The sequence below is a fragment of the Staurois parvus genome, unplaced genomic scaffold (assembly GCF_062004578.1).
Source record: "Staurois parvus isolate SC_StPar_1 unplaced genomic scaffold, SC_StPar_1.0 ptg000017l, whole genome shotgun sequence".
In the NCBI taxonomy this organism is placed as follows: domain Eukaryota; kingdom Metazoa; phylum Chordata; class Amphibia; order Anura; family Ranidae; genus Staurois; species Staurois parvus.
In genome coordinates, this window is record NW_028317813.1 from 12,104,990 (window position 1) to 12,120,348 (window position 15,359).

A 15,359-nucleotide genomic window follows, 5' to 3' on the forward strand; every position below is an offset into this window, starting at 1 on the left:
ACTGCACACCTAAAGCCAGATAAAACGTTTAGTACAAAGTAAATAAAAGGAGTGTGTACGTCAGGAAAATGAAGGCTAAAGAAGAACAGAACATTCTGGTTCTGAAATGAAGAACATTTGAAATCTATACTAGAGAACTAGACAGTCGGTCAGCAGCCCACACAGACACGCCCCCTCAACGAAGACCCGGAAGGGCGCCTCTCCTTCCCTCTAGTGCGGGATGAATGAACATGGTTCTACTACGTCATCTGAAAGCGACTGTTATGTTGGCGGAGGAACTTAGAAACTGCTGTTAGCAACGTGAAACGGTCGTTCGCTGCGGACATAGGAGTTCCATAGCCGCGGTGGGGAAGGAGATAAGCTGGTGTTGTACCCTCAGTGATCGGTTAGCTTTCATCCCTCCAGCGGCTGGACATGAGCACACAGGTGACTGCAGTGTGGAGCACATCACACGTCCCAGATCTGGGGTTACAGCGGATTGCTAGGCTTTGTGTTGCAAGTTGTTTTGTTTAATGACTTTTTTGTAGTAACATTGTGTCTTTTGTATCTTTAACAGTACAGCATCCTCTACAAGCAAGAGCTAGGTAAGAGCCCCGTATCTTCCAGAAATGATGGTGTGCTGGGATATTATAGTGTTAGTGCTGTATATCCTCAGCTGGGTTGTTTTTTGCAGTATTTACAATGCTTATAAAGTGATACTAAAAGCTAATGTTTTACTACCTAAAATATAAGTGGTTTACACTAGTTTCACACCAGAACACAGTGCAGGAAGCCCACGTTCCGTGCGCAGTTCCCGTGTTGTGTTCAAAACGCACTGTGGTTGTGATCTGCAGCAGGTGGCACTGTTAAGTTAGCGACACCCCCAAACGGGTCACAAACGCAGTGAGTTTGCCTGTACCGGATCACATGGTACGGAATTACTATATGATCTGGTTGCAGTGCGTTTCCAAAAGCAATGCAATTTGAGCCGATTCAAAAAGAATGAGCTCAAATCACACTGCACTGAATCGCATGTAAATCAAACAAGCACATACAGTGCATTCCTGTGCGATTCTTAGTGTGAACCGGGGCTTATACTTGCCTGCTCTGTGCCATTTTATTTGTGGCCAGCAGTGACTGACATCCAGTGTGTGAACGAGCCCTAACAGATTAGAAAACATAACCTCAGATTGGCTTGGTTTGAGATCCTTATGAACAGAGAGATTTGATTCTTATTTAAAGCCAAAAGCTGATCTCCATGTTTTAGTGAAGATTAAATAGTTTGTTTGGACCAAGCTGGTCCAAACAAAGTATTCTCTTCACTGCTGGATGTACCTGCTTTGTGTGCTGTATAAACTATGTAGCCTCAGCTACATTCAGTATAGGGCACTGTGTTCTGGCAGTGGGATGGGAACTTCCTGTCCCACTCCTGGAACAAAATCAAGTTGGCCTGAGTGTTGCTCAGCCATCCACAGGGAGCTTTGTATTTTTGGATGAATAGAAATCTTCCTCTGGCAGAGGTGGAGATCATGACATCATCCGCCCTGCTCTCTGCCTCAGGTAATCAGAGAAAGCTTTCTATTTCATAGAATACAAAGATCCATGTGAATGGCTGAGCAGTGCTTAGCCTGACCTCATCTCGCTGCTGGAACACAGTGCAGTATACTGTATGTAGCTGAGGCTTCATACAGTTCATACAACACACAGAGTGGGCATTTATGGTAGTGAAGGTAATAGTTTGGACCAAATAAATGATTTAAATTTCACTAAAACTTGGAAATCAGCTTAGACTCCAGGAACATTTTCAATTGTTAGATATTTGCTTTGTGAAAATAAATCACTTCTAATAATGGGTGTCCCATTTGTGGATAGTACTGCAGTACATAAAACTATTATTATCATTCATCCTGCCACTAGTGCAAGTTCAGAACTTCCAGCATTGAGACTTAGGGCTTGTTCACACGTGCGTCAATACCCTGTGTTTATGTGGCATTTATTCCTCATTTTAAAGCCTCATAATTTCCCTTCAACACCTGCCATGAATATTACAATGGCACCACACAGTGCTGTCCACACAAGAGTGGTAGCGTTGTGTTTTGTCATGTTAAAAATTAAGCATCATGTCACTTTCATGACAGATTAACACTTGTCAGCCGCCTCCATTGATTTCAGTGGTAATGCTCTATAACTGCATATTAACAGCACATAACATTTATGGAGTGTTACTGAAGCATTTATAAAGTGTTAGCTGGACACTGGGAGATAGACATTGGAGGCCCCGGTATCCCAGAATGCACTGGGAAGTAATAGAGAACTAGGACAGAGCACCTCCAGACACTTCCTGTTTGTACAGAGCAGCTGTGTTGTAAGACCATTTGCTTCTGTGTGCAGGCAAAAGCTTCAACCCAGCCAACAATACTGACAGTGTCAAGTAGGGGCAGAGGCATTGAGCATTGTTGTCAGCGGCAAAGTTTTTTTGTGTTAGCAAAGCTGAGCTGGACTAAGCCAATTGTCAGAGATCAAAGCACTGCATATGAATCCAGCTTGTACAGAATTCGCAAAAATGTCTGCTATCACACCACAAACTTACCACACGATAAAGCAGATTATTTCATCTTCATCACTTCCCCTATAAGCACTTCCTACTAGAGAAGGAACACTTTCATGGTATTTATCAAGCATTTTGTAAGCTTTTTCAACACCTCAACACAACAAAAACAAGTCCTTAACACATTATAAATGCTATAGATTCATTAATGAGCATTGCTTTGTACCCCATAATCAACCCATGTGTGAACAAGTCCTTACAGTTCCACCTCTCATACAGTGATGATAGTGGGGCGCTCGCACTCCACCTCATCCATTCACACATATTATTTATTTTCACAAAATACAAGGTGTTCTTTCACTGTGTACAAGTTAATATAAGGTAAACTGCATTTGGGGACAATAGATTACTTTTCGTGAAGTATGATCATGGAATGAGTAGAATAATGAACATCTTTATCCAGAATTAAATTATTGTTTTGGATAGAAAAGGAAAACCATTAAACCCCTATGTGTAACTTTATATAAAGTCTGTACCTCTGTGGGGAGATTTCCCTTGACTCTGTTTTGGGGAGACAACAGGAAGTGAGAGGAAATGTTTACAAATTTAGGGGAAATCCCCTTTCAAGCAGTTGTCATGAACAGGTGCCCCCATTGTAAGATGTACCCTCTCCGGCTCTGGTAACTATATTATTATTATACAGGGTTTACGTAGCGCCAATAGTTTGCACAATGCTTTACAATATAAGGGAGACAGTACAATTACAATACATTTCAGTACAGAAGGAATAGGAGGGTCTTGCTTGTAGAACTATATAACCTTGGATTTTTTTAATTTTTCTGTACTGCTGGCAGTAATCACCATGACACACATGGGGAGATTTACTAAAACTGGAGCACTCAATCTGATGCAGTTGTGCATGGTGGCCAATCAGCTTTTAGCTTCAGCTTATTCAGTTAGGCTTTGACAATAAAATCTGGAAGCTGATTGGTTTCCCTGCAGAGCTGCACCAGATTTTGCACTCCCCAGTTTTAGTAAATTAACCCAACAGAGTAAATCTTCTTACTGGAAACACAGATGGCAATGGAAACCTTCAGAGGTTCTAACCTTTCCCTACTCTATCAAACAAAAACAGTTTCTGCTATGCATGCGCACTATGAGAAAATCAGACAAATGATCGTCCAATTTTCCACAAAGGCATGTATTATGATGTAACTGACCATGGTATTAACTTGTATGAAGACTCTCGACTGACAAAAGCAAATATACCTACCTACTGTGCTAGTTTAGTAGAAGAGGAAGTGTGGGTTCGTTCTTTGCTTCTGAGCATGCTTGTTTTTTTTCTATTCGATTATTTCGGTACGATTACTGTACACATTGACTGAAAATTGAATGTTGTGTTCATGTACAATAAAAGATTTTCTAGCTTGCTCCTTCAGATTTTGATGTCTGAATGGTTATCGGCTGTCGAAAGCACTATACTAACAATCAAGTAATTGTTTGATTGTTCCTCTTACGGACATGTTCATACGATTTTCTTATCTTGTGTACAGGCCTTGACATATCTTGACTATGTTGTTGTTGTCTAGATGATCCATATTAATATTCTGACATCATAATGACGAAGATCCCTTACGTTGTAATGCACACTTTTCTTTCCTAGCACACAGCGATGCCATATGGTCAGTAGCTTGGGGTAAGAACACAAATGATGGGTCGGAGACGGTAGTCAGTGGTTCCCTGGATGATTTGGTGAAGGTGTGGAAATGGTAAGCTAAGTTGGTATAAAAAATATTTTGCCTAATCAAAAAAGTAATATGTTCTGATTCCAATAGTTGTAATAGTGACTTACCTCTTCCTGAGACCTCTATATCTGGCCTGAATATAGCTGACAATCACTGCAGACAGTCTTCATCAGATAGCTGAACTCCCCAAACACTTGTCATCAATGGATATCTTTATTGCATGCAGAAGATTGAGGCAAACTATACGGTGCGATAGATGTCACAATTGAGGTGTTTAACCCCTTCACCACCATGGTCAAAGCAAATATTAAAGTGTTACTAAACCCAGGACCCTGCATTTACTATATCTGGTCTCACACAGTACACAGAACATAGAAGTGCAATTATTTTAGTGAATATAAACTGCTAAATACCTTTTCTCATCAGCAATTAGTCTTGTAACTTCTATCAGTGTCCAGCAGAGCACTGGTTAAAACTTGTAGACTTTGGATTGTCCCTTATGAGGATGCAGGATCCCCGGCCCTCTTTCTGGACAGTGCTGATTGGTCCTGTGCTGATCACTTGCACTCTCGCAAGGAAAAAAAAACATTCTCTAGCACTACACACTAAACTGAGCATGTGCAGCTTGCCACCAAGCCTCTGTTCTATCAGGTGATGAGTTGGGGACAGTAGAAGAAGGGGAGGATCAGAGAAGACAGGATCAAACATCCTTTTTATACAATGCTGAGGATTAACTCCTTAGGTAACATAGTGAGTATAACAAGAATGCTTAACTGCGTATAGACTGATTTTACTGTTGTGGGTTTTGTAACACTTTAGCGCCCCAAACCCAATTTTGTATCTCTGGCGTATGTTAATAAAACTGTATTTTTCTTACCTCAAATACGCTGCCACTATCACTGAAACTGACACACTGCCACTAACACTCACTAAACTAGATCAAGCTCTGATCTAGTTAATCTTTTTATTTATTTATTTATTTATTTTTTTCAACAGACTTTTTTTTTAACAGACTTCTCTAGCGAGAAGGAAAATATACAATAAATCTTTTCCTCTTCAAAGAGTAGAAACAACACAGGGATTGGGCTACAGAGTGAGTGATCACTGTGATAGCATGTCACAGGCTATCACAGTGATCATTAGTATGTGACCCGGAGCTGCCAGTAACAGCTTGGTCTCAGGGCTGGGAGCGCAGGTGTTTGCACTTTAGGCACAAGGTCACAGGCTGGGAGCACAAACCTAGGAGCTTATATGAATAATGCCCACTTCCTAGTGGTCATGAAGGGGTGCAGCCGCACATAAAATATTTCTGACGATATTTAGTGTGTGTGTGAACACGTACATACTATATTTCCAAAAGTATTGGATTGCCTGCGTTTACACGCACATGAACTTTAATGGCAAGGTTTAGGAGTGTGTCTATGGGAATGTTTGACCATTCTTCCAGAAGAGCATTTGTGAGGTCAGGCACTGATGTCTGATGAGAAGGCCTGGCTCTTAATCTCCACTTTAATTCATCCCAAAGGTGTTCTGTCAGGTTGAGCTCAGGACTCTGTGCATGCCAGTCAAGCCACACCAAAGACATGCTGGTAGGTTAATTGAATCCTGTCTAAATTGGCCCTAGTATGTGTATGTAGGAATGTAAGGTAGGGACTTTAGATTGTACACCTCTTGAGGGTTAGGGACTGATGTGAATATACAATATATATGTAAAGCGCTGCGTAAATTGATGGTGCTATATAAGTACCTGAAATAAATAAAATATTAATAAAAAGTTCCTCTACCCCAAACTCGCTCATCCATGTCTTTATGGACCTTGCTTTGTGCACTGGTGCGCAGTCATGTTGGAACAGGAAGGGGCCATCCCCAAACTGTTCACACAAAATTGGAAGCATGCAATTGTTCAAAATGTCTTGGTATGCTGACGCCTTAAGAGTTCTCTTCAGTGGAACTAAGGGGCCAAGTCCAACCCCTGAAAAACAACCCCACACCAAAATCCCCCTCCACCAAATTTTACCCTTGGCACAATCCAGTCAAGCAAGTACCATTCTCCTGGCAACCGCCAAACCCAGACACGTCCATTGGATTGCCAGCCACAGAAGAGTGATTTACACCATTGCATCCGATGCTTTGTATTGTACTCGGTGATGTAAGACATGGATGCAGCTGCTCGGCCATGGAAACCCATTCCATGAAGCTCTCTACAATGTTGTTGTGTGAAGGCCACATGAAGTTCGGAGGTCTTTAGCTACTGATTCTGCAGACAGCTGGCGACTTCTGCGCACTATGCTCTTCAGCATGCGCCGACCTCGGGCTGTCATTTTACGTGGCCTACCACTTTGTAGCTGAGTTGCTGTTGTTCCCAGTTGCTTCCACTTTGTTATAATACCACTAACAGTTGGCCATGGAATATTTAGTAGCAAGGAAATTTCACAGATGGACTATAAGGGTACCACGCTTGAATTCAATGAGCTCCTGAGAGTGACCCGTTCTTTCACAAATGTTTGTAGAAGTAGTCTGCATGCATAGGTGCTTGATTTTATACACCTTTGGCCATGGAGGTGATTGGAAAGCCTGAATCCAATGATTTGGAGGGGTGTCCCAATACTTTTGGCAATATAGTGTGTGTGTGTGTGTGTATATATATATATATATATATATATGTGTATATGTATATATATGTATATGTGTATATATATATGTATATATATGTATATGTGTATATATATATGTATATATATGTATATGTGTATATATATATATATATATATATGTATATGTGTATATATATATATGTATATATGTATATGTATGTATATATATATATATATATATATATGTATATGTGTGTGTGTGTGTGTGTATATATAAATTGACAATTTATTTGGTGTTTTACATACTGTACATTCACATCAGTCCCTGCCCTCAAAAGCTTACAATCTAAGGTCCCTATCTTACATGCATACATAAACACATACTAGGACTAACTTAGACAGGAACCAATTAACCTACAAGCATGTCTTTTGAGTGTGGAAGGAAATTGAAGTACCAAGAAGAGCCCCATTCAAGCACAGAGAGAACATGCAAACTCCATGCAGATAGTGTCCTAGACAATATAAGAACTAAGGGCCTTGGTTCTGCAAGGTAAAAGTGCTAACAACTAAATCACTGTGCTGCCCATGCCTAGGCCTTCACACATGGCCAGCAAAAAAGGTGCCTAAAGCAGCAGCAAAATTTTCTGGGGTGTCATTGATTAAGAAAGGACTTTAATAAATGTTTTAATTTGGCTTCAATATGAGAGCTCTGACACAGACACTTTGGTGACAAGATGACTGCTGAAGGCAAGGATGAGCAGGTCTCAATTCCGATCTTCCCCACAGCTGAGACCTGACAAAAAGTGTAGGCCTTCTTCACACATGTAGCCTGCACAAAAGGGAACCTGGAGCAGCAGGTGACTTCAGTGGATATTAAAATAGTTGGTTATAAATAGGTGATATATAAATAAAATAGGTGATCTATTTTTTTAGTGGCCCACTTACTATTTGCAAAATAACTTTAGATTTGGCCTCACTCAAGAAGAACTCTGTGTTTCAACATGTCTGAAGTGCATGTCCTATTAATACAGGAGCGGTGAGAAGCTGGATCTTCAATGGACATTAGAGGGTCACCAGCTGGGAGTGGTGTCTGTGGACGTCAGTCACACTGGAAACATTGCAGCTTCTAGCTCTTTAGATGCCCATATTCGTCTCTGGGATCTGGACTCTGGAAAGCAAATGCGTTCTATTGATGCTGGACCAGGTAAGATCTTACTGTGGGTAGTAGATATTACTTTAGTTTCTAATTGCAAGATATCACGTACTGTATTCTATTAAGTTATGTAATGGTCTTTCTGTCCTGTCTGCAGTGGATGCTTGGTCTGTGGCCTTTTCACCGGACTCCCAGCACTTGGCTACAGGAAGCCATGTGGGAAAAGTGAACATCTTTGGTGTGGAAACTGGAAAGAAGGAATTCTCACTTGACACCAGAGGCAAATTTATCCTCAGTATTGCTTATGTAGGTATATGTGGCTGCAGATGTAATACATGCAAATAAAAATGACTGTACATCCCTTACATTTTATATCTGACTATCCGAACAGAGTCCAGATGGCAAGTATCTGGCCAGTGGAGCCATTGATGGAATTATCAACATTTTTGATATCGCAACTGGCAAGCTCCTCCACACGTTGGAAGGTAAGAGAGAACTTGGCGAATAAACAGTTGCTTTTTAACCACTTCAGCTCTCAATGCATTAGTAAAATTAGTCTATATATGCAGTAAAGCATGCTTGTTATACTCCCTGTGGAAACTAAGGGGTTAATTCTCTGCATTGTGTAAAAAGGATATTTGATCCTAACTTCTTTGATCGTCCTCTTCTCCCACGTTCCCCATTTCATCTCCTGATAAAATAGAGCCTCTGAGACACTCTGCACATACTCAGATTGGTGGGTATTGCTAGAGAGTTTTTTTTCTTTTTCTTTGGGAGAGTGCATGTGATCAGCACAGGGCCAATCGGCACTGTCCAGACGGAGGGTCAGGGGTAATGCAATTTCATAGGGCAGTGAGAGAATGAAAACTCCTCCTACAAGCTTTAACCGGTTAGAGAGATATCTTGGCCGGAAGCTTTAACCGGTGCTTTGCTGGATACTGATAGAAGTCACAAGACTGCTATATACTGCTGATGAGAGAAAGGTATTTAGCAGTTCATATTTACTAAAATAATTGCATTTTCATGTTCTGTGTACTGTGGGAGACTAGATATAGTGAATGCAGGGTCCTGGGCTTAGTATCACTTCAAACCTGTACACCTTTCTATGAACCACAGCAATTTATATATTTTAATAATTTAAGCATTAAGATCAAAAGTACATATTCTATAGTTTGTCCCGTGTAAAATAGCACTGCAGGTATGTTTTGTTTTATTTCAGTTTTGATTTTCTTTTTGGGGGGGGGGAATCTGATTAATCACTGTAGTAGTCAGCTCTACTACAGTGATAGCTGTGATCTCCTGGACTGACTTCTCTGCACACTGTCCACAAGGGGTCGCTCGCTTGGCACAACCGACATTCATAGAACGCCTTGTGTCTTTTTTGATATATACAAGGTGTTCTCTGATTGGACAAGGTGGACAGGAGGTGTGGTGACATCTCTACCTCAACCAATCAGAGAACACCATGTATTCATTGAAAAAATTACACCCTGTGGTCAGTGAGCAGATGCTGCTCCCACAGAACCTCAGCAGGACCCAGAATATAGTGCCTTTCACTATACTGCAGTGATTGTCAGCTTCTCCAGCAATATGCACAGTTCTTGTGTCAAGGTAGACCAATGTATGTATGTGATAAAGATCATTCCTGGAGTTCAGCTTTAAGAATTTAAACTTTTTTCCTTGTTTGTAAATGCAGCACCAGATCAGTGGATATGATAAATCACCCTCCCTTTCATACAGTAATAAAGAATTATAGTAATTTACAGGAAACATGGGTTGCAAATTGGCGACTTAGTATGCTGATATCACATTTATCAGCATGATCTAGGGGGTTACCAGAAATAATCACTTACATTTTTTGGTGCTCTGCAGCCACTTGTAAAGATCATCCCAACCCGGCCTGCACAAGTTCTCTGCATTCAAATTCATTCCTATGGGATGCATCTTCTCTCATACTTTGAGGCTTATTAGAGGACAGAAAAGTATACGACTAGCTGGGGAAAATATTTTATATTGTTGTGTTGTGTTTATTGATATCGAATTTATTCAATCTTGCAAAAAGACGTAAAAAACACCCCCAAACTATTGCCCTCTTTTATTATTTCTTCTCAGGACACGCTATGCCTATCAGATCACTGACATTCTCTCCGGACTCCCAGCTGCTAGTTACAGGCTCTGATGATGGATATATAAAAATCTATGATGTGTAAGTTTTGGGACTTGTTTATTTGCAGGGAAAACCCAATGATGTTTAATGAGAACCTGTCAGGACAGAAATATGGCAGTTGTCAGTGACTTTGTTTTTAAGGCTACAACCTCCAGAACTTCCCTCTCACTCTTATATGGTTTACCTGGAAAAAATGTGCAAGTCAATGGTCGTTCTTTCATGGTAGATAGTTGTGAAACACCTGCAGATTTGTATGGGGCCCAACAAATTATTCTGTGTGTTTCCAGCGTTGTTTTGACAGCAGAAGTATAACAGCTGCTAATCTTTATACTCACAGATATCTGAAGTGGAGCAATGCTATGAACATAATTACTCTTACCTCATCCTATATAATACATAGCACAGTAGAGTCTTATAACAGAAGGTTTTGCATTCCAAAATATATTTCAAACAAAGGTGGATTATTCCTTATTTCAGGAGAGGGGTAAATCATCTCTTTTTTTCATATTGACCATTTTTACATCAATAATTTCTCATCCATATCTATAGATCTGTGAAGCTGGGTTTCTTTTTTAAAGCTATAATACTTTATAATAAACAGTGTTGTCCTCTGAAATAATATTCACGCAAATGGAATCAACCAGGTAACTTTAAAGCTGTCATAATATAGCAAGGAACAAATTGTATCCATTACCTTGGCAGCTGTCACTGCACTGATTCTCTAATTTTACAGTATTGCTACAGCACCCAAAGCAATTACAATTAACTGTATGGAATTAATAGTCAAGTTTTAAGTAGATGTGTTTTTGATGTGTAGAGGTTTATATTATCTTTATGGTGTAAATATACCTTTTTAGAAATTCTTTTAAAAAACATGAGCAATGTGTTATTACCCACAAAATTTATCAGCTTCTCTAAAAAGTCTACTATGACTAACTCATTTAATTCTCAAGTATTTTGATAGCTAGCAGAATATATATATTTTTTTACTTTACTAAGTGTATGCTGTTATTGTCAGGCAACATGCCAGTTTGGCTGGTACCCTCAGTGGACATGGCTCATGGGTTCTGAATGTGGCTTTCTCCCCTGATGATGCTCATTTTGTCTCTGGGTAAGTCTCTCAGTCGTAAGTCGTTCAAAGCATGTTAATATGAAATGGATGTGGGAAATATTAAATGATTTGTCATTTTCTTATCAGCTCTTCTGATAAAAGTGTAAAGGTATGGGATGTCGCCAGCAGAACATGTGTACATACGTTCTTTGATCACCAAGAACAGGTAAGATTGTGTAAAATATAAAGCTCATTGGGATCCTGTGAGACTAATTTTACTAAAACTGGAGCAGCCAGAATCTACAGCCAGCTGTGCATGGCAACCAATCGGTTTCTATCTTAAAACTTTACTAAACCCACAGCAGTAAAATCAGTCTGTATGTGTAGCGTGCTTGCTATACTGTGGAACCTAAGGGGTTAATCTCCTGCATTGTGCAAAAAGGATGTTTGATCCTGTCTTCTCTGATCCTCCCCTTCTTCCACAGTCCCCAATCCATCTGCTGATAGAGTTTTGGGGGCAAGCTGCACATGCTAAATTTGATGTGTATTGCTAGAGAGATTTTTTTTTTTTTTTTCTTGGGAGAATGCATGTGATCAGCACAGGGCCAATCAATGCTGTCCAGAGAGTCAGGGGTCCTGCAGCCTCATAGGACAGTCTGGTTAAAACTTGTAGGAGTTTTCATTCTACCCTGAGCTCTGCTGGACACTGATAGAAGCCACATGACTGCTCTAACTGCTGATTCGAAAATGTATTTATCAATATATATTTATTAAAATAATTGCGTTTTCATGTTCTGTGTACTGTGGGAGACCAGATAGAGTGAATGCAGGGCCATGGGTTCAGTAATACTTTAAAGTGGTTCTAAAGGGTCAGTGGTTTTTACCTTCATGCATATGTGTATAGCAGCACCCCTAGCCCACTTTAACACTTACCTGAGCTCCCTATGGATCCAGCGATGTCCATGAGAACCTTGGTTCTCATAGGACTCTCACTCCTGATTGGCTGAGGCAGCAGCAGGAGCCATTGGCTGTCAATTAGGAGAGGGAGGGGGCATGGCTGAGCCACGGCTTTGGGTGTGAATGGACATGCAGAGCTGCGGCTCGGGGGCATGCCTGCTCAGGTGGCCCTATAGGAAGCTGCTTGCTGAGGGGGCACATGACAGGAGATAGGGGCCAGGAGTTTGGACGGGGAACCCAAGAAAAGGAGGATCCGGACTGCTCTGTGCAGAAGCAGGCAAGTATGACATGATGATTATTTAAGGTTGGTGTCACCAACCCTAAATAACCAGGATGGATCGGATCTGCGGATTGAGCATAATAGATTGGAGTCTGATCCATTATGCTCCCCAATCCGCAGATCCGATTGATCTTGCGGGGATCGTCGGCTTGCTGTAAAACTTACCTTCTCGTGGAGAGATCAGTTAACCCCGTATAGGTTGCAAGCCGACGATCCCCGCAGGATGGATCGGATCTGCGGATTGGGGGGCATAGTGGATCGGACTCCGATCCATTATACTCAATCCGCAGATCCGATCCATCCTGCAGGGTTCGTCGGAGGGGTGACAACAAGTGTTATCGCACCGGGTGACACCAACCCTAGGGATGCCCCTGCTACTATGTCCCTTCTTCATTAAGGTTTCTTACCTGTCTGTCTGCATTGTACACTGAGTGCACGATTGTACAGCTCAGTGTACAATTTCAGCAATCTGCGAACATGAATAAACTCCCACGCATACACAGGAGTGACATTATTTCGGTCCAGCCATTTAAAACAGCTGAAGAATGGAAACCGGAAAAAGACCTACCAATGATGTCAGCAGATGGAGTGCTGCTGGAGAGGAAGCTTCAGAACACCACAGTGCTGAAGAGAAGGTGAGCATAGTTCTGCTTTAGAAAACATATGCATAATAAAAACAGGAAAAGAATTACGGGCCCCAAGACGTTTTTGCATTTGTTAACATCAGGCATTTTCATGCATTGGGGCCCTTTGCATTCGCCCACCTCAATGCTCGAAAAAGAAAAACTAGGTCTGCACCACACCACAATTTATGCCAATTTATGGATTGCACTTTAGGCTTGCACATATGTGCGTTGGCGTGCCATTCTAAAAATATTATGGTAAAGCATGTTTAAAAGTATGTTTACTGTATTGCAAAGGTGTGACAACAGCCTTTAGATACCCTCCACATGCACATACTTACACAATGTTAGGACTGTGTGTAAATGCCTGTTGCAAACACAGGTATCGCCTCGCACGCCAAAGGTAGAAGAATAATATTGGAGCAGTCATTTAGGTTTAAAGAGATACTGTCACCTTGCCCATGCATGGCAAAGCAACAGCATCTTTGTAAATATCCTACCACTCCGAATATACTTGCCAGTACTTCTGCAAAGCTCCTGCCTGCTCTGCATCAGGGAGTGAAATGCAAGGTGTCATCTGTTGAACGCCAGAAGCAGCGTGGATAGCACTCCTATGGCAGGTGACAGTGCTCAGGCCCAATGATTGGTTGCTGGACTCAACCATTTTGATGTGGGAGGTGGTCAAATTCTCCCACATACCCAGGGGGAAAAGGTATTGCTCTGGCTGTGACAAAGGCAGATGCGGTGAGGAAGTGCTGGCAAGGAGACTATAAACGGAGCAGGATCTTTGCAAAGCCACCGTCCCTCTTCACCTCATCCAATTAGATAACGCCTGGTATTCAATTAAAAAAATACAAGGCTTTTTATGGATTCAAGCAAGCGAGTCCCCACCCCCACCCCGTTGTGGTCAGTGTACAGTCACTCACCTAGAACCAGAGCAGTTTTCAGCTATCACTGGAGTAGCGGCAACTACTACAGTGATTTCCAGCTTCCCAAGTGGTCCATTGGATATGAGTTATATATACATTGTGCAAAGTGTGACCAGTGTAAGTATGTTGTACGAATTACTGGATCTTTAGATAATAAAAACAACACAGGAAAAAAATTAAGTGGATCTTCACTTTAAAATACAAGCTTTAGAATGAAGATCTGCTTTAACTTTGCAAAAGTGACCTAATAGTTTTGCACTGTTAAGTATTAGAATGTTTGTGGAAAACTGGCTAAAAGTAGTGCATCTAATGCAGATGTTAAACAAAAAAAAAAAAAAACTAAAGTAAAGCTGTTTTTCAAAGCACATTTGTGGGAAATTGCTAGCAGGCATTGTATTGGAGTTCCATTATATTTTCTTGCATATCCATATTGACATATCAAGATACATAATAGCATGTTTTAGCTGTTATTGCTCAATCTTATTCTTTTTCTCTAATATAGAACCAAAACATGACCCATAACTGTATTGGCTTTCTTGCAGGTTTGGGGTGTACAGTACAACAGAAATGGCTCTAAAATTGTATCTGTTGGAGATGACCAAGAAATCCATATTTATGACTGTCCAATATAAAACATTGTTTTTCATTGTTGATGGACTAGGAGGAATACCTGGCTTGTCTGCTACTTCTATAAACTGTCGTCATACCAGATCCTGGAAGTACACGTGCTGCAGTCAGCTAGAGAATATATTTGCACAGAACAAACATCAAGTGGTTTTCAGTGAAAATCTAATACAGCTCACCATCTGTGTTACAATTTGGTTGTACATTGTCCTTTTAGAACTACCACCAATTGTGTAGTACAAGGGCTTGCCTGACTGAATACAAATTGACTGGATAGGTGAGGTAGATCCTAACATTATATAGTTTTGGTAAATCTAAAGTTGATATATATGGGCAGACTGTAACCTGTATGGTTACCCTAAAGCAGAAACTTAAGACATCTTTTGCAAATAGTTTTTTTTTTTTTTTTAATTACCATTTGTTTTGGCCATGCGAAAGGTAATAAAATTTTTAATTTGTGTCTTTTTATGTGATTATTTAAATGAAATGTAGATTGCAGTTTCCAGCAAAAGAGGAAACTGGCTGCAACATTGAGCAGCCTCAAGTATGGCCCTAACTTTAGGGCACATTTACAGAGATGTTTTTTTTTTTTTTTTAGAGAGTATGTGTGTAAAATCAATCTAAAAAAAAGGTCTTGATCTATCTGTGGTTCACGTACATACATTTGGTTCTCATGGAATGAATTTGCAACTGAAGAAGTGCAGTGGCA

At 40.6% G+C, this 15,359-nt stretch overlaps 1 protein-coding gene across 1 annotated transcript; it reads left to right on the top strand.

Annotated features, from left to right (window-relative positions):
* The first annotated feature begins 224 nt into the window (after nucleotides 1-224).
* SKIC8 (SKI8 subunit of superkiller complex) lies at nucleotides 225-15,110 on the top strand. Its single transcript, XM_089679797.1, has 10 exons — nucleotides 225-426; nucleotides 557-584; nucleotides 4,191-4,296; nucleotides 7,898-8,070; nucleotides 8,177-8,325; nucleotides 8,411-8,504; nucleotides 10,132-10,225; nucleotides 11,205-11,297; nucleotides 11,385-11,463; nucleotides 14,569-15,110. Exons 1-10 carry the CDS (start codon nucleotides 415-417, stop codon nucleotides 14,656-14,658), a joined length of 918 nt encoding a protein of 305 aa, XP_089535923.1. The 5' UTR covers nucleotides 225-414; the 3' UTR covers nucleotides 14,659-15,110.
* The last annotated feature ends 249 nt before the right edge of the window (nucleotides 15,111-15,359 follow it).